The sequence below is a fragment of the Diadema setosum genome, chromosome 9, assembly GCF_964275005.1.
Source record: "Diadema setosum chromosome 9, eeDiaSeto1, whole genome shotgun sequence".
In the NCBI taxonomy this organism is placed as follows: domain Eukaryota; kingdom Metazoa; phylum Echinodermata; class Echinoidea; order Diadematoida; family Diadematidae; genus Diadema; species Diadema setosum.
Window position 1 is genome coordinate 19,710,331 of NC_092693.1, and position 18,703 is coordinate 19,729,033.

An 18,703-nucleotide genomic window follows, 5' to 3' on the forward strand; every position below is an offset into this window, starting at 1 on the left:
TCTATGGTTTTCCCCAGCGCTTAATGATATAATGTTAAGCACTTAATAAACGTTATGTATTATTATTATTATTATCATTATTATTATTGGTGTTATTATTATTATTGTTATTATTATTATTATTGGTGTTATTATTGTTATTGTTATTATTATTAATATTATTATTATTCTCATTATTGTTATTATTGTTATTATTATTATTATTATTATTATTTTTATTATCATTGTTGCATTCAATACAAAACAGTGAAATGGATTTAAAATGTCAACTGACAGACTATTCTGGTCACCTGGTCTAAACGCAAGTTCATTCTTTGTTTTGAACACGAATTCCAGAAATTGTTACATTGGGCAAGCTTAAATGTATTTGTAAAAGAAAGGTCATTTGTACCAATGTGTACATGAGCTAATTACGAACTGGCTTATAAATACAGCATACACATGTAGGAAAGCTGATCTGTACATACAGTGTACAGTACAAAATATAATAAGAGTCAGGATGTTGCTCAAACTCATGAGATGACTCATTTTGCTGAGGTTTTGACGACTTGTGCCAAAAAGTGACGATAATTCCCAGTTTACGACTTAAAGTGAAAGGAAAATTGCAAGTGTAGTGGGTTATCCAACCACGGTTATTTTTAACTGGGTGTAGTCCAGTTTTACACTGGAGCTGCTTTAAGACCACTTTCAATGGAGCTGTTCCATCCTTTCTCACATTGTATCATGTATATTGTAGCATGATATGGCACCCGAGACTGTATTGAAGAGACTGCCTGCACAAGTTTACATTGGGTATCTATTACCCATGTCTTGTCACGTCATTGCCCAAACTGATACTCATCATGTCTTGCTCGGATATATCTTGCTCAAATATCCTGCTCGACTTCAGGGTACACAGTCAGCACGGAGAGGGAATATGAGAGGGGCATTTTAAATTAATACAAACTGTGTCTCTCTGTCTGTGCTTTGTCATGATTCTTTTTCTTTTTTTCAATGCAAAATGTGCATTGAACCCCCTCAAAGTTGCCACTGATAATTCCTTCCATACGAGCAGATTTCCGATGGTAATGACACTTTTGAATGTAACAGAAGAGAGTGAGAACAGTTGCATGCATGACAGGAATTTGTTCTTCAAAGTAATAGATCCTGCACATGTATTTCAATTTGTTTAGTTTCTTGACAAAGCTGTTGTTCCACCCTCTGTATGCATTGAGTGCTTAGTGGCGCAGAAAACCCCATAATGTTGTACACAGTGTCTGAAGTCCCTGTCATAGGAAGGGTTAAAAGGATCGTATAGTTTTGGTTGAGACCTAATTTCAGGTTTCTAACATTTATTGGTGAGATAATGAGAAACCTCTTACGAAATATGAAAAAGCATGTAATTCTATGAGGAATTCAACGTTTATTTGATGAAAATTGGTTTTGAAATGGCAGAGATATCCAAAAAGGGCGATTCTAATAAAGTGTGGGACCCACACTTTATTACAATCGCTTTGTTTTACTTTGTTTTTTGATGTTTCAGTCATTCCAAACCCGATTTTCATCAAATAAACTTTGAATTCCTCTTAAAATGGTGTGTTCAGTACTACATCATGAGTGTTTTCTTGGTATCTCGCAAAAAGTTAAAAGCCCAATTCTCATCTCCACCAATACTGTACCATCCCTTTAACTGCAAGTGAAACACATTTAGCTTGAGCTGTATTGCAATTCTGAGCTCAGTGCTTGAGAGCAGGTGCAGAATTCAATTAAATTATTGTTACTTTTTTTTTTTTAGTACATAGTACAATAGATGAGTAATTTTGCCCTCCCCTCAAAAAAGAGGGAGAGAGAGAGAGAGAGATAAAAAAAAAAGCCAACTGTATGTAATGACGTACGTGCAGAGTGCAAATATTTACAAGTATGATGATTGTATTTTCAACCAGTGAATTTGATCATATTGTATGGGTTCTCACCAGAACTATTCCAAAGCTGAAAGCCTTTTTAAAAACAACAAAGCAAAAGCTATTTCACAGCCGTATCTAACATAATGTTGTTTTGAAACTGACTCTACGTACCCTAAGATAATTCTTTTGTTGCTGGTTTTACAGAAATGTGATACAGAATGTAATGTGATATGTATGTAATGAAACACCCATCATACACTTTTAACATGATTGTACACATTTAATTACACCTCACAATGTAAACACCGAGTATACTATGTATTCCTATTCAGTATTTCCTGAAATTTCATTGCTCAATTTACAGTCTGCATGGTTACACATCCTACAACACCTGTAGTTGTCCAGTTCATACAGATTTTATATGCTGCAATACATGCCTGCTTTAGCATATTGGCAAATGATAACCGCAGAGTGAATGTTCAATGTAAAATGAGATGCCAATATCATTTTTAATGAACTGATGGATTTCTTTGAGTTTTGTTAAAGAAGCTGTTCCAAAAAAAAAAAAAAAAAAAGGCTATACAGTCCGAAGGGGAAAATAAAAAGTAGGACAGTTTTGCTCTGTCACCAACACTTGCATTGCATTGTATTGACAAACCCAAATAGATGATCTAATCTAAAGGCCTTGATTAAAGTAGGAAAAAACAAAGAACATGCAGAGCTCATGCCTGAAGCACACCGTGGCCTTTTTAAAAATTGCAAGAGAAGAAAAAGACTGCAAAACAACCTGCTTTGATTTTGTGTGCCTTGGCTAGAATACTACATAGACCAGCATCGGGCCTGTAAAACGTATCCGGACACATCACGGCCCACAGGCTTCCCTTTCCCCTTCCGCATAACCTTGCGATTGATGTTGTTTTCAGTTTTTCTCTTTACGGTTTTATCGAGCACTTGTACGAGAACAGGAAAAGGTGGGCTATTATTTACATGCCCTTATATGGGAACCACTATTAAGTACCCTTTTACCGAGAATAACTCACCATGGTACCAAATGTGTTTGTACTTAACACACTTGATTCTTCTCCCCCCCCCCCCCCCCACCCACCAACATATCAAGCCAAAATTTGAAAGCAAGGCGATAAAAAACTAGCTATTTCCTGGATGTACATTACTTTACATTACGTTTGTACTATGCACAGAAAATGTTTAAGAAATGATCTCAAATTTGATTAAATGTGGATGGCTTTCCCCATTTTGAAAGAGAGAATGGGAAATTGTGAATATTTCTCTTTATCAGCTTTCTCTCTATTTGTAAAGCATTGGGTACTCGAAAAGAATATTTAGACTATTAACTTCGGTGGTGGCATTTATGTACGTGGAACAAAGAAAACAGTTTGTCTGAGTGTGCGTGTTTGTGTGTTTATAATTTTTTGGTTGTAAATTCAGAGTTTTCTTGGGTATTGTCATGACTTTTTCGTTACAATTTGTCTTTCTGCACTGCAGGAAAAACAGCCGCCTATAAAAATGCCACAATCAGTAAAAGCAGAGAACAAGACCTCGCTCAAGAGAAGATTGTTCAACACCAGTGTCAATGGCGAAGAAGGTATGTCTGAACATGTATCCGATTACTATTCAAGCCACTATTTACCATAATTTGCAGATGGAAAAAAACAACAACAAAAGCTTTAGTGCTTCATAATACAGTGTAATTCTAATGTGTGAGTTATGGATAGAAGCAGCCAATGTAAAAATGATAATCAGTATTATCAATGTTAAGTAAAAAAAAAAAAAATATTAAAAGATAGCTTTAGTGCTTCATAATAGTTAACCTAAAATGTGAGTTATGGATAGAAACAAGCAATGTAAATATGATAATCAGCATATTCATTGTTAAGTATTGTCAGATATACAAAATATAAACAATAACTTTTAATTAAAAACGTTTCTAGAATAGACGGTCTACGATTTTGGTTTATTGAGAAAATTAGTGATTTTGGCTTTATTGTGAAATCGACATGGCAGGATGTTTTGTGATACAACTGAACTATACATGTGTATCAAATGAGATAACTTGAATTCTTTTATCACTGCTCCCTATGGTAAACAGTGGCTTTAATCTCTGTGCAATCACTGTGTGATCGATTTCAATGATTTACTAGTATTGCTTCTCAATGACACCTGTTTATTTTGATCGGTTTAATACAAAATATTGTACATATTGTAGATGTGATTCCATTTCGAACAGCATAGCATTAGCACAGTGGAGCCCCATTGCTAGGTACAGCAAATTTTTATCAGTATTCCATTTGCTGTTGACATAGTGTTTTTGTTGTTGTTGTTGTTTTTTTGTTTGTTTGTAAGAATGGCACCTCACAATTCATTAAATCAACTGTTGTCGATCTCATGTCAATTATTCAGCAGTGCACTATGAACTTTCCTGGATGTATGAATGCACAAATTATGGTACAATACAACTTCCTAGTATATTACTGCATTGATATCCAATCTTGGGTTTGTCTTTGTGATGCAGTGTAGGATATCAATGATTATGTAATCTATTTTTTTTTTTATTGTAATTTGTGCATTGTGATTAGATTTGTCATTTTGAAACACACAAGGTACACTACCATCTGACAGAAATTTTTGACTAGCTGTGGTACAATAAAATGTTGCCGTAATGGGGGAAGTAATGACCGGAGCGAAACCAAGGGATTCGAAACTGTTATATGTGTTGGAAGACGATACTCATCGCTGGTTATAGGATGTGTGAATGTAATTGCGAGTGGCCGTGGTCCAGTAAATTGATTGGGTGCCAGTGTACGGTGAGGAGATTTCTTTGAAATCAAGACTTGAGTGACATGTGGTGTTACGAGAGACAGATAAGGGTGAGTCACTTTGTTAGGAAGCTGCAAACAATTAGCCCTGTGTGCAATTCACAGCTGCGGCGCAGTGTATGGTGTACTGTGGCCAACAGAGTGTAAATTAATCACACTACTCGTAGTTTATTAGTGCAGTGAGGATGGATAGTTTCTGTCCAACTTCTGCTGAAAACCAGCAGCCCACAGTGTGCACTTATACATGTACTAGATACAATGTCTAATCAGTGAGTCAATGACACTTTTTTTTTGCTCTGTGGTAGAGTGATCGTACAACAATGGTATGACATTCCATTTCATACAACTCAATAATGATAATAATGAATATCATTTTTAAAGCGCTTATTACAATGTTTCTAAGCGCTGAAACTCCCATACCCATCTGTACTTTTCTCTCTTTCTTTTAAAATAGATTCCTGTAGCTTCAAATAGGTGAAGGGAAGTCTACTTGTATTTTGTATGAATTCTGTAGCTCAGTCCAGCCTAAGTAAGCCTCACAGTGCTGCCTTTGTTAGCGATGAATTTTTAGGGGGCAACTGGGGAAAATTTTGAGGTATGGTGGAGTGCAATTACATTGGACATAGCTCTCCGGAGCTTGATTGACATTTCGCTGTGACCTTTCGTTGATTGCTTCAAAGCTTGTTTATTGCTTCGGAGAAGAGATTGTAAAAGAATTACAGAAAATTGCACCACGCAACTTCATTCATATTTCATGGGCGGATGAATGGAGAATACGTGGGTTAGTGCTCCGAGGCTTCCCCAGCAAAAATCTACTTTTCAAGGCTACCCAGTGTGTCTGATCAGTGAGGTTGCTAATCTTGATGTTGAGTGCTGATGAATAAAACCTAGTGATATTTTGTCTCAAAATGCCTTTATGCATGTACTTGTTGGTTTTGAATTCCAGCACGCTCATATGTTCCTCAAATTTATGTGATTTTGTCTAAGCATGTGGTGTTCTGCAAGGTACACCGAATTGAACGAAGGGATGTTTGTTTGTGATCCTCCAGTCTGTACGTGCTTCAGACCATTCTCGCCATCTGCAAAAATTTGGTTTATACCAAACCTGTGCAGAGCCTATGTATGCAGAAAACATTCTCAAGCAAAACATGCACATGAAGAATATTCCGTAAAGCAAAAAATATTTTAATAGCGTGCATGGAATTCTCATGAATTTTGTGAGCAGCCAAGATTCGCAAAGGTAAAACGAGCGTGGAAGTTTTTGTCTGCCCAGTGCATTGAATGCCAGTGGCAATTCATGAAGAAAGTTTTCATACTGTGAATATTTCTGCTTTTACAGTTTTATTAGACAATGAACAGAGAAAAGCCATGCAGCCCACGTATGTAGGCCTACTACAATCTGTAGGCCTGTCTGATACCGTAAATTACAGCCCTGTCAATCAGTTGCAATTAAAAAGAAAAACAACCTTGAAGGCATTCATACATTGTATGTGCTGATGACCTTCATTGTAAATTATAATGGTAGGCTTTGCGTTTTGTTTTTATCTTTATCCAAAATTGATGATGGAGTGATGGACAACTGACATTAGGGATTACAAGTGTATTTTTGAAAGTGTGTGCCCCTTCTGAATAGCTTTCTCCTTGGGGTATACTCTTCTGTAATTGACAACGGGGTATCCAATAAGACTGAATCTTTGTAGTTCAGCATTCGCTGTATTTTGCGAGTGCATAGAGAGAGAGAGTCCTGTGTATACATACAAGAGTGGGCTCTGTGTTGTACGGTGCATCTCTGTGCATCGTGTACACATTGTAACAAGAGAATTGACCTTTAGGCTGTAATTGCTGCGAGTAGGGCACTTTGCCCGGCCTGCCCACTAGCAAGCAGGATCTTGCATCCTGGCTACACAGGAAATTGACAACCCAGAATGCAGTTGGGTTGGCAAATGGAGGGAAAAGGTGTCCCGCTCAAAGGGCGACATCAGGTATCCGTGCTACAGTCTACAGTATACCTGATGGTTGTGGCAGTGCTATTCCCTCAGTTTGTTAGTACAATCTTTCTCTGCGTGTTTGATTTTATTGATGTTAAAAGGAAATTCCAGACTGGGTTTATTATGCATGATTTTCAACTGGGGACATCATTGTTGTTGTTGCTGCTGCTGTTATTGTTTTTGCAGTCTATTAAGAATTAAGAAATCAGGACATGGACATTGTTGTTACATCAGTCTCTTGCAAGAGTATGGTGATGGCAGACATTGAAAATAATAGTTTTGTGGAATGTTCCCACAGGGGCGTGTTCTGTAGGTACTTTGCGTTCAAAAGTATGTGTAGGTTTTGACAGGTTCACACTGCAAACTGAATGTTGTTGATGCAGAAATTTCTTCCCAGGTACTGTAGATAACAGATGTTTAGACAGTGAACAAATCTAAAATATGACGTTGCCTGTTGCTGACAATGAAATGATACCTCCGTGCATTTGTGATTTCCTGGACCTCGAATCCTGAATATCAGCTTTCAAAACCCAATTTTTATTATTATGCTTTTGTGTCGCACTTATATATCTTGTTCTTCGATCCATGTTAAGTATATGAATGGACCTCTACATGCAGTATAGTGTATACCTACAATGTGTGAAGTGACACAATACGATTTCATGAATATGTGATGAGCGCTTGTAAATCTTGCAGTGTTGATGAGCACTTATAAATCCTGCAGTGTTTGAAATTACTACTCGATGGCAAGCAAAGAGCTCCCCCAAGACAAATCAAATTAGAGTGGTACATTATACATCATTTTAGGTAGTCAAAGTAAGCAGGCTCTATTATATTCATGTTCTATCAGTCAGCTCCAGGTGTACTGCTTCCCAAAGCAAGATACTTACATCAAAAGTTTGCACCACAAATGTCATTTTCTAAAGATTTTAGAGTATTATGTGGCTCCATGCTTCAAGTTTGTTTGTCCCTTCTTCAACCCTGAAAAATAGATTCCTTTCATACATGTAAGCTGGTATCGTGTAGAGGTACGTTAGGTAATTCAGACCTTTTTCAGAATAATAAAACTGGAAACTTATCTAGTGATAATGTAAGGGGGAAATAATACTACAGATTTCCAGTGAATTTGCATGTATCATTTAGATGCCCCCAAAATGCCATCCGTTATTCTAGATATGGTACTAAAGGTGAGCGTATTTTCGAGTGACGTGGAGTTACTCTTTTCATTTCTTATTCTAACAACACAGGTGGATTACCATATGATTGCATACACAATGTTGGGAGACATTATTCTTCAACCATGCAAAATTTTGTGATGTCAGCAAAAGGGATATAAAATATGACCTTTAGATTTCATACACAACGTTGGGAGACATTATTCTTCAACCATGCAAAATTTTGTGACGTTAGCAAAAGGGATACAAATATGACCTTTTAAGTAAAGCACTTAGGGGTAGAACATTTGCACACCATATATATTTTTGTGCTGCTAATGCAGAGAAAGTGCGCATTAAAAGGATATATTGTATTGAAATGTATGCTCATTGAGATTGTTCCACGTGGCCTGTGTATAAGGCTATTTGTATCTTTGAGGCTGGTTGTTTATCTATGGCCACTTCTTCCCCATTGCAAGTTATTCGTGTCCAAGGCCGAATTGCGTCAATGCCGCTATTACTCCTTGTCATTACAAATGAGGCGGATTCCACATTACAGTGCTGCACATTGCTGTGCACACTTGCATGAGTCAGCAGTCAACATGTCAGAGGCAAAAAAACGACCTCGAAAGCTATCCCTGTCACATGCCTCTTTTATAATCTGTAGCTTCACTTGTGAAAGGATTGTTGATGTTATTGTTGTTGTTGTTGCGTATTTGTCTTGTAAACGACAGCAAGTTTTTTGAATTGGTACCAAGGAATCAAATTCCCCGTAATGCAAGATGAGGACAAATTATGCCTAGCTTCACTTGTGAAAGTTTTTTTTTTTTTTTTTTTTTTTTTTGATACTTGTCTTGTAAGCAACAGCAAGTTTCTTGAATTGGTAACAAGGCATCAAATTGCCTGTAATGCAAGATAAAGACAAAATATAGGGGCCTCTGTTATCTACAATGTAACTTTGATTGTGAACAGTTAGTGTTTTTTGTTTGTTTGTTTGTTTTTTTTGACAGTACTTGTCTTTTAAACAACAGCAAGTTCTTGAATTAGTACCAAGGAATGAAATTCCCTATAATGCAAGATGTGTACATATGTACAATGTCCAGTTTTGTGTTTCGACTGGAGTCATGAAGACAAATGTTTCTTTCATAAAGATTAGACAAACACAGAAGTTTTATGAATGTACAATGTATAGTTTATTTTAAGGATGACATTACACAAGGTTATATGCCTAGGCTTATGTACATGACAAAGATTGCTGCTGTTTGTTGTTTTTTAAGAGATCCCCCCCCCCCATATCATTACTGTGACTGTGGAATGATAGAACTCTCAAACATACAAAATATTCCAGATTGTTGTCCCCGCCGAACGAGTTCGAGCAGGGGACTATGAAACGGGCTCCGTACGTGTGTGTGTCCGTGTGTCCGTCCGTCCGTGTGTCCGTCCGTGTGTCCGTCCGTGTGTGCGTCCGTGTGTGATCAATATCTTCAATTTGCTACTTCTCTGTCGTTTATGAGCCAATTTTGATTCTGTTTGCTTTATATGATAGCACTACATGGGAGCTTTGAAACTTCTACACAGAATTTCAGTCGTGACCTTTGACCTTGACCTTTGACCTATATTGTACATTTTGCTACAAAATGCTACTCCTTCGCCATTTCTAACCCGATTTCGATTCCGTTTGCTTTATGTGATGGCACTAGGTGAGGGCTTCAAAACTTCTACACAGAATTTTGACCTTTGACTTCTTTGACCTTTGACCTTGATTTTTGACCTGTATTGTACATTTTGCTACAAAATGCTACTCCTTCGCCATTTCTTACCCGATTTCGATTCTGTTTGCTTTATGTGATGGCACTAGGTGAGGGCTTCAAAACTCCTACACAGAATTTTGACCTTTGACTTCTTTGGCCTTTGACCTTGATTTTTGACCTGTTTTGTACATTTTGCTACGAAATGCTACTCCTTCGCCATTTCTTACCCGATTTCGATTCTGTTTGCTTTATGTGATGGCACTAGGTGAGGGCTTCAAAACTTCTACACAGAATTTTGACCTTTGACTTCTTTGACCTTTGACCTTAATTTTTGACCTACATTTTTTGTACATTTTGCTACAAAATGCTACTCCTTCGCCATTTCTTACCCGATTTTGATTCCGTTTGCTTTATGTGATGGCACTAGGTGAGCGCTTCAAAACTTCTACACAGAATTTTGACCTTTGACTTCTTTGACCTTTGACCTTGATTTTTGACCTATATTGTACATTTTGCTACAAAATGCTACTTCCGGCGGGGACATATATTACGCACTGCGTAATTTCTACTTTTCCTTGTTTCCACATAACACAGGTATCGCATTAAAGATTCTCACTTTGACAGCGTATGATTGACATGCTGACATTATGTCCATTTATAGCAACTCTAACCTTGCTTTTAAAATTCATGAGACACCAAGCTTAGCTCTTCGAAAGGATAGAAAGATACAATGTAAGTACTGCACAATGCTCAAGGTGTAAAATTGCCCTGTATACTATTAAAAAGCACTGAATCATATCACACTATGACATTGTGGCAGCTGCCAAGTTTTCATTCTATGAAAAGAAAGAAAGAGGAGACAAAAAAGAGGCGAGTCTGATTTTTGTTGTTGTTGTTGTTGTTGTTGCATGTTTTATGTTGTACATATGTCTTTGAGCTTTGATAATGAGTTGTGCAAATTTGCATGATGTGTATGTTTGGAGGGGGGGGGGCAATATACAGAGGAGCTTATGTTGGTTGTTATCAATACTTGCTGTTGTATTTTGTGTGTCACCCTGCATATTGCTGTTTGCATATTCCCTTGGGGAGAAGAAAGAAAGAAAAATTAATTTATATTACTTTTAGATTTAACAGTTGAATGTTGTGCAGTACAAAGGTAAAGGTGAATCTTGAATTTACACCCCCTACCATCAGTTTATGAGGATCGTCTGATAAATAGAATTGTTCAGTTGAATACTGTACAGTATGTGTGGTCATCTTCAACTGAACACTAAAGAAGACTTGGCACTTGGCTCATTACATTATAGTATGGATCATCTTAAAGGCCTTATTTTAAGCAAATATGATGTAATTCCCGTTTAATAATCATCTCATTTAGTATACAACAATGTAGATTCAATTCGTATTCACTCATCAGTGAAAGACTGAAATGTTGCGCAAGAAAAGAGGCAAGTGTATAATGATAAATATGTGTAGTTGTGAAGTGTTGCATCGTGGATGTGTATAAGTAGGTAGTGCAAAGTGATTTTTTTTTTTTTTTAGACTCATCATGAGGAATGGCGTATAAATATGTGACAAAGCATTTAAAGTTGGTATTAAAAATGATTGCACTTCGTATCATGTAAGCCTGCTGTGCCTTGCCAAAGAGTATGTGTTAAATACCTCGGTAGCAGGAACAAACAGCAAACCTACACTTGGGGCTACTGTATGATATGCAGGACAATATTACAATGTATGTTTTCCCAAATGTCACATGTCAACTGATGTAGCACGTAACATAAACAGTTCATGAAATATTGCTTCCCATAACGGGAGTGCACCGGTTGTATATTATTTTTAAAGATGGGAAATCACAAACTTTGTCTAGTGAATAGAATAACACTGTATCTTTCATTTTTACTTGTGAAATTACATAGATTTCCGTAATATTATGCCCACTATTAGGTCCGATGCCCTGTCTTTTGCAGTTACATACACTTGTAGACACTACATTATGCTGTAATTAACCAGAAACATTCGTAAAATGAAACTTTTCGCAAATCGCCACTGGCATTCAGTGCATTGGGTAGACAAACACTTTGAGTGCATTTCACTCTTACGAATCTTGGCTCCTCGCAAAATTCGCTGAAGTTTCATGAACGTGAACATTTCTGGTTTTACAGTGTGTACATGAACGAAATGTTGGCAAACTGAAATCTGCTGAAGCCCTGTGTGGTTCACCTCCATTAGTCTCTGGAAGCCAAGGAAGGGCTGTTGCTTGCGGGAGGGAGTGCTCAGCTGCCGTCCGTCCGAGGCTGCCTCTCTGGCTTCTAATGGAAGCCATTTTCTCTCATATCCTGTTTACGGTAGTCAGGGATTGAGGGCCAGGCTTCGCGCTGCTTTTTAATGAGAGCGCTTTCTGTCTGCCCTTTTTTTTTTTCCTTCTTCTTTTTCTTTCCAACACGGTGTTTTAAATCCTTTCCTACTGCCAAAGAGCACCCTAGGTACATGAGGTATTAGTGCACCTGCCGAAAAGATTGCCGTCGATGCACAGTTTAAAAAGAGTGTGATGAAATTGTGCTCAATTTCAATGTTCCATCGATTGATAGTAATTGACTTTAGCTTTCATTGCAAAGACATTGCCAAGTCTAATCTATCAATGTCTCTGGGCACTTGAGTGAATAGCTTTTATGACTCTTTGTTTTTTCATTTTGTCAAAATATTAACTGTTTGTTTGTAAAAGGTAAAAATATCACTGTATTATAGTAAGCTACAAATTTTTTTTTACGTTGTTTCAACTTAACAGCTCATGTCGCATTGATTACTGGAATGTCCATATTGATCTTCTGTGATAGCAAAAAGGACAACATCATATCATAGGTTTTTACAGGATGTCTCTCAGACTAGAAACACACAGATGCTGTGAATACATTGTACAACTGTGTAGGCCTACTGATAGTACCTTCAATTTTTTTTTTTTTTTTTTTTTTTTTTTTTTTTTTTTTGTATCTTCATAGATCACCTCCTGAGAGGTGAAAGCCCTTTTGGTTTGGGTTGAATTTGCGTTCAAAACCTGTATGTGCCATTACTCAACATTTCACAGACCTGACCTTAACATGCTATGTCCAATGGGGGTTCAATGATGTAAGGTCTTTAAGAAAAAAAAAAAAAAAAAAAGCACTTTAAATAGCCAGAGCTACTTGGTTTTAAAGCATAACTTGGTCACAATTTGACAGCAATGAAATTTGTATGGTGATTTCATTGATAATGAGAAGAGAGTAGGTACGTACATGTATCTTGTACAAAAGATATACAGTGCACTCCTGTTATAATGAACACAGTTAACGAAATTCTGGTTACAGCGAAATAAAAATTCAGGACGCAACGTTATCTACTCTAGATGTATTTTTATTGTTCATTTGTTCGGTTATAACAAAATTTTGATATTACTAAAGAAAACTGCCGGTCCTGAGGACTTCGTTAGAACGGGAGTTCACTGTACTGTATCTTGGATGGTTTTATGGATATGGATATACACAGTATCTGAATGGCTTGTGTTTTGACAACTTCAGAACTCACATCCTCCTCTCAGAGCTGTTGAACATTTCTATGGTGGAAGGTACTGTGTGTAGTGACACATTTTCCTTCACTCTACTGCATTATACTGGCTTGCGCACCCTGCAAAGCCTGATGTCAGGTCTCGTTTAATTTGGCAGATAGTCGCTCTAGCATCACCTGACTCATTTCCTCACACTAGAGTCTATAAGTGGGACTAAAGGAAATCAGATATCCAGGAGCAGGTGCTACAATGCTTCCCCCCTCTCCGCGCTTGTTTGTTAAGCCTATTAGGAATTCTCTGAAACAGCCTACAAATGTGTACAGCTTAAGAGATTAATGCAGCGAGAGAGACTGATGTGTGAAGTAAAGAGGGATCGTTGCTCTTTTGTTGAAAGAATTCGGAATTTGAAAGCCAGATGCTCTGTTGAAGAGATCCTTGCAAATTACTCTTCTACTATTATGCTCAGTGTCTTCAGAATAATCATATCTCAGAATCATTGGTCTGTTCCCTCAAGTGGTCATTGAGATACCGGTATCCTCTAGAAAGCTAGTGCTTCGAAACTGAGAGTAGTGATTGTGAGAGACTAAAAGGTAATGTGGACACAAAATCTCCTCAAAACACAAGCAAAATTATAACTTCCAGGCAGACTTTGAAGGTTCCGCTTTCAAGAACGAGAATCAAAAAGCAATTCCACCAACAGTTGAAGATGTAGGCTATACAAAGAGACTCTCATTGCTTTATTTCAAGTTCTGAACTAGGTGTTTAGTGATAGCCTTTTTGATGTTACCAGCAGGATACTGAACATGTCACCTCCCTTAATATCTACTGTTATTTTATTCTGTCTGACTCTTAGATAAATCAGTAAACTGCAGTGTACTGTACAGTGTATCTGTGTGTGCATGGGTATTTGAACCAGACATTGTGATACATACATGCTCTATTCCCAAGTTCATCTTCTGTGGGGCAAAGTTCAACTAGGATAGAAATCGATTAAGTCTCGCATTCAGCATGCCAGATTCCAAATATCTTTATTTAGTATGTTCACTTTGCAATTGAAAGTGTCTTCAACCCCTACTGTACTCTGAAGATTGTATTCATCAGTTTCATCAGAAATGAATGCCTTTGCCCAGAGTGGTATGTGATTCTAATACGTAATGCCCAGTTCCGAGTTGTTATAGCGAGAGAGAGAGGTGGCCTTCCTATGTCATATGTTGCCCTGAAAACATGCCAGACATCATGGATTTCCTTTGGAGGGGGGGGGGGGAATCTTATTAGTGTCGACCATCGTCATTATATCTGCACAAGCCTTGGACCGTTATCCACACAAAAGTTGAGATTCCTTTTCAATACTCTTGTCTGTATACATCATATGGTGGTATCACTTTCATGGTGTGGTTGTTTTTGTTTGGATTAATTGGCCTGGAAATCCAGAGGTTGGATGAAGATGAGTGACATGAGGGATTATTGTGATCTGACAGGAGCCTAGCACTTGTAAGACCATTATCAATGATAGGAGAAGATTCACATGTCTGTCCCAACCAGTTTTAATTATTCAAGTGGTGCAATTTACACTTTCATATCCTGTTCAAGGGATGGTACGGTTTTGGTTGAGGTGGGGGAATTCAGATTTTAACTTTTTGCCAGATGATTAGAAACCACTTAGGAAATGTTAGATAGCATACAACTCTACGAGAAATACAAAGTTTATTTGATGAAAATTTGTTTTAAAATGGCTGAGGTATCCAGAAACAAATCAATAAAAGGTGAGTCCATCCTTTTATTAGGACCACTTTGTTTTACTTTGTTTTTTGATATCTTGGCCATTTCAAAACCAATTTCCATTTAATAAACTTTGAATTTCTCGTAGAGTTGTACGCTGTTTTATATTTTATAAGTGGTTTCTAAGTATCACGCAAAAAGTTAAAATCTGAATCTCCCATCTCAACCGTAACTATACTATCCCTTTCAGTTCTAATCTTATATTTCTCGTTGAGATGCCATAATCATGTGATAGTCTCTCTTTATGGGAGATTCATTTTGAAGGTAAAAGGTCAGTGTACACTGTAGATGGTGTTAGTACATGGACATGACTCTGTGCACCGACAAAATAACAGGATAATTGCCATTAAAATACTGATTTTTTTTTTTTTTTTTTGTGCTCGTTCAAATGGATAGAAATATTTTGCTAACTGCAAACAGCAATAATTTTTTGACCAAACTGTGCATACCTGAAATATACCAAAATGATGGCCCTTGGTATTTATGTGCTGAACATTGTAATGTGCAGTTTGAATGATGGGAGAGAAAAATCACAAGATTATATGCTCCAGCGATCAGACACTTGCCACAGTGTAAATATTCGAGATAAGTCAAAGATAACCTCAAGATTTCTTGGGATTTGGATTGTGATGCTGATCACACTATTTGATGAGATTTTCATGTCCACACTGACCGAGACATCAAGTTCAAGGAATTCCCTCAGACCTCGCAAGGAAATGCTTTGGGAGACTGTGCAAATCCCTGCCAACAGAGAGCGCTGTTCATGTTTTGACAAAATGCAGACATTTAGTCTGTTTGAATCCATGACTGATGCACATAGTGCTACTGTACTTGCATGGAGAGAAAAAGTACAGCTGTAGCTTGTATTCACATGTTAGTTATTCATGGTGTGTTGCTCAGCCTTTTTTTTTTTTTTTTCATCTGACATTTAACTCTTTATGTGCCACGGTGGAAACCCCTTGTGTGCCACGTTATTCTGAGACACTAAGGTAGTCATGCTTTGAGAAAGAATTTTGTTTTTCCAATTTGTATTTTCTTCTACAAATTTCTGTGTAGATGGGCATAATAGTAGGCATAGTTAAAGAGGAATGCCAAGCTTTGTTTTGATATAAATTGTATGACGAATCTATTTTCAATTTTTATTTTGAATGACAAGTTGCTACATTACTGTACAGACATGACTTTTGCACATAAAACCGCGACAGAAACTTAGAATGTACGAGCAAATCTAGTTTGGAACACAGCTTCATAGTCAATCACCACATAGAATGCAAGCCGTATATGAGAGGAACAAAAGCACGAGAAACGCTTTCATTGTGCCGCGGGATTAGCAGTGATTAGCGATTTATCGATCGGTTTGCGGCTTTGTTTGTTGAGCAGAATATGCGAAGTTGGCACGCTGTCAGCTGAGTCGGACGTGCGAACGTGGCACATAAAGAGTTAATAGAAGGACTTGTTGATGTGCTGCTACATGTACATCAAACAATCATTTATACTAGCCAAATGAATATTATGGTGAAAAATTAGCGTTGCAGGTTTGTTTCACTTTGTATTTGTTTCATATGTTCACACCTTTAACCTGTTGAGGACGAGTACCGAGTATACTCGGGCAGGGGTCTATGGAAAATGTGTGTTGTAGCAAAATCAGCCCGTCCTCAATGGGTTAATAATTGCACCCGTAAAATTTGACTGTAATTGGACAACGCTTTATGTGTTTCTCCTTCCCTGTGCAGACAAGAAGTCGAGTAAGCCAGCCCCGAAGCGCAAGAAACCACCAGGCTCCCAGCCGGGGAGCCCCACCTTGCTGGGGACCCCTGGCAGGTCCATTCCGCTCTCCGAGAGGCAGCAGCTGGCGCTGTTGATGCAGATGACGGCCAATGAGGAGAATAGCAACCAAGGTGAGTGCTCGGATGATTGCATCAGTGTCACTTTTGTTCAGTTTTTTTTTTTTGCGTGTGTGTGTGTCTGTGTTTGTGTTTGTGTCGTTGTCTGTGTCTGTGTTTGTGTTTGTGTCGTTGTGTGTGTCTGTGTTTGTGTTTGTGTTGTGTGTGTCTGTGTTTGTGTCGTTGTGTGAGTTGTTTTTACTTGGAAAAGAAATAATGTATCAATCTGGGGATCACCATCATATTAGTCATTACATTTTGATACAAGTGTCATATTCTCATTACTACTCCTTGCTGAGTGTTATTATTCTTTCATCTTATCAAACGGTGCAATTTTTCAAAATAATACAAATAAATTGGTGCTCAGAATGGGCTTTACTTTTAACAGATGCTGCTTCAGTTGGCTGTGGCTGATTTATTTCTATTTGGACTCATACTTGATGAATACTTGATTGATTAATACGTGTAGCTTCATGTGTATTAATATTGTGGTCCTTATTCAGAGAATGAAGAGAACTATTAATGCAGACCGAAAATCAAATGACATCTGCCTTCTTGTCTTTCCCGATATTGGATACACTATTCACTTTCAGTGCACCACTTTTATACAATATTATTTTGTTCTTTGTGTGTGTGTGTGTGTGTATGTGTGTGTTCATAAAGTCAAAATTTCTAGAAAAATGTATAACAATGAGAAACATAGATTTAACTTTGCAGGAATAAGAGCCCACAGTATTGAAAAATAATGTGTGATGCCCGAGCCGGAATCGTACACCTGTGAGTTAATACCAATTTTGCACGCCTCACTTCACTCCTTAGTTCCCACAGTCCAAACACCCCAGGTCAAGCCCCAAGCCAACCCCACCACACCAAACAGCTCGGGCGGAGTCAAGAACAAGGTGAACAAGCGCAACGAGAGGGGGGAGACCACTCTCCACATGGCCGCCATCAGGGGAGATGCCCACGTGGCCAAGAACCTTATCAATCAGGGAGCAGATGTCAACGTCCAGGACTTTGCAGGTGAGAAAAGTCTTCCACGTGGGACCCCCCCCCAAAAAAAACAAAAACAAAACAAAACAAAAACAGAAACAAAACAAAAACAAAAACAAAAAGGAGAGAAAACACTAGACAAAACAAACCAAACAAAAACAATCAAATAACCAGTATGGGTCTTTCACAGTAATTGTGGTTGAGTGAGCTGGGAAGATGGATTTCAGTGGAAGAGTCCATGATATCATAAGAATTTACACTTATAAAAACAGACTGAAAGGCCGTTTTTTTTATCCAGTAGTCACTTCTTTTTTTATCATTAGATTATCAAAAATTGAAATCTCTACCTGTTGTATCAGGCAGTCATATCCTTGTTAATATTTCTCTTTTATATTTCTCTCTTCCTCCTGTATCTTTTATCTCATTCATCTGGGCCCTGTTTTATGAAAAGATATAATTGGTTTTAAATTTCCTTAACACACAGGCTGCCATAGACTTATGATAGAAATCAACATTGTAATCAATTTTAACTCTTCATAAAAGAGGGCCATGCTCTTACCCTCCTTGTCCTTGTATTTAGCCTTCAAACTTGCTTTCACTATTAATGGTACTGTGAACTGATGTTGTCATCTCACTATCCAACTTTGCTTTAGGTTGGACTCCTCTGCACGAGGCGTGTAACCATGGTTACTATGAGGTTGCCAAGGTCCTTCTGAAGGCGGGAGCAAGGGTCAACACCACAGGTCTGGAGGACGACACCCCCTTGCACGATGCGGTCGTCAACGGTCACACCAAGGTACTCGAACACGGGCCGCAGTTGGCATATTTCTGACCGTCGTATCACCCGTAGCCCTCGTGTTTGTGTAATGGATTATAATGGAATTATGATGCCATGTATGTTCA

At 37.8% G+C, this 18,703-nt stretch overlaps 1 protein-coding gene across 2 annotated transcripts in view; it reads left to right on the top strand.

Moving 5' to 3' along the window:
• Positions 1-18,703, top strand: part of LOC140233176 (uncharacterized) — a 120,237-nt gene that overhangs the window by 89,913 nt on the left and 11,621 nt on the right. For both annotated transcript variants that reach the window (XM_072313292.1, XM_072313293.1), the window contains exons 4-7: positions 3,387-3,486; positions 16,661-16,825; positions 17,630-17,830; positions 18,454-18,596. In XM_072313292.1, the coding sequence (XP_072169393.1) occupies positions 3,387-3,486; positions 16,661-16,825; positions 17,630-17,830; positions 18,454-18,596 (609 nt within the window). The remainder of the gene's footprint in view (positions 1-3,386; positions 3,487-16,660; positions 16,826-17,629; positions 17,831-18,453; positions 18,597-18,703) is intronic.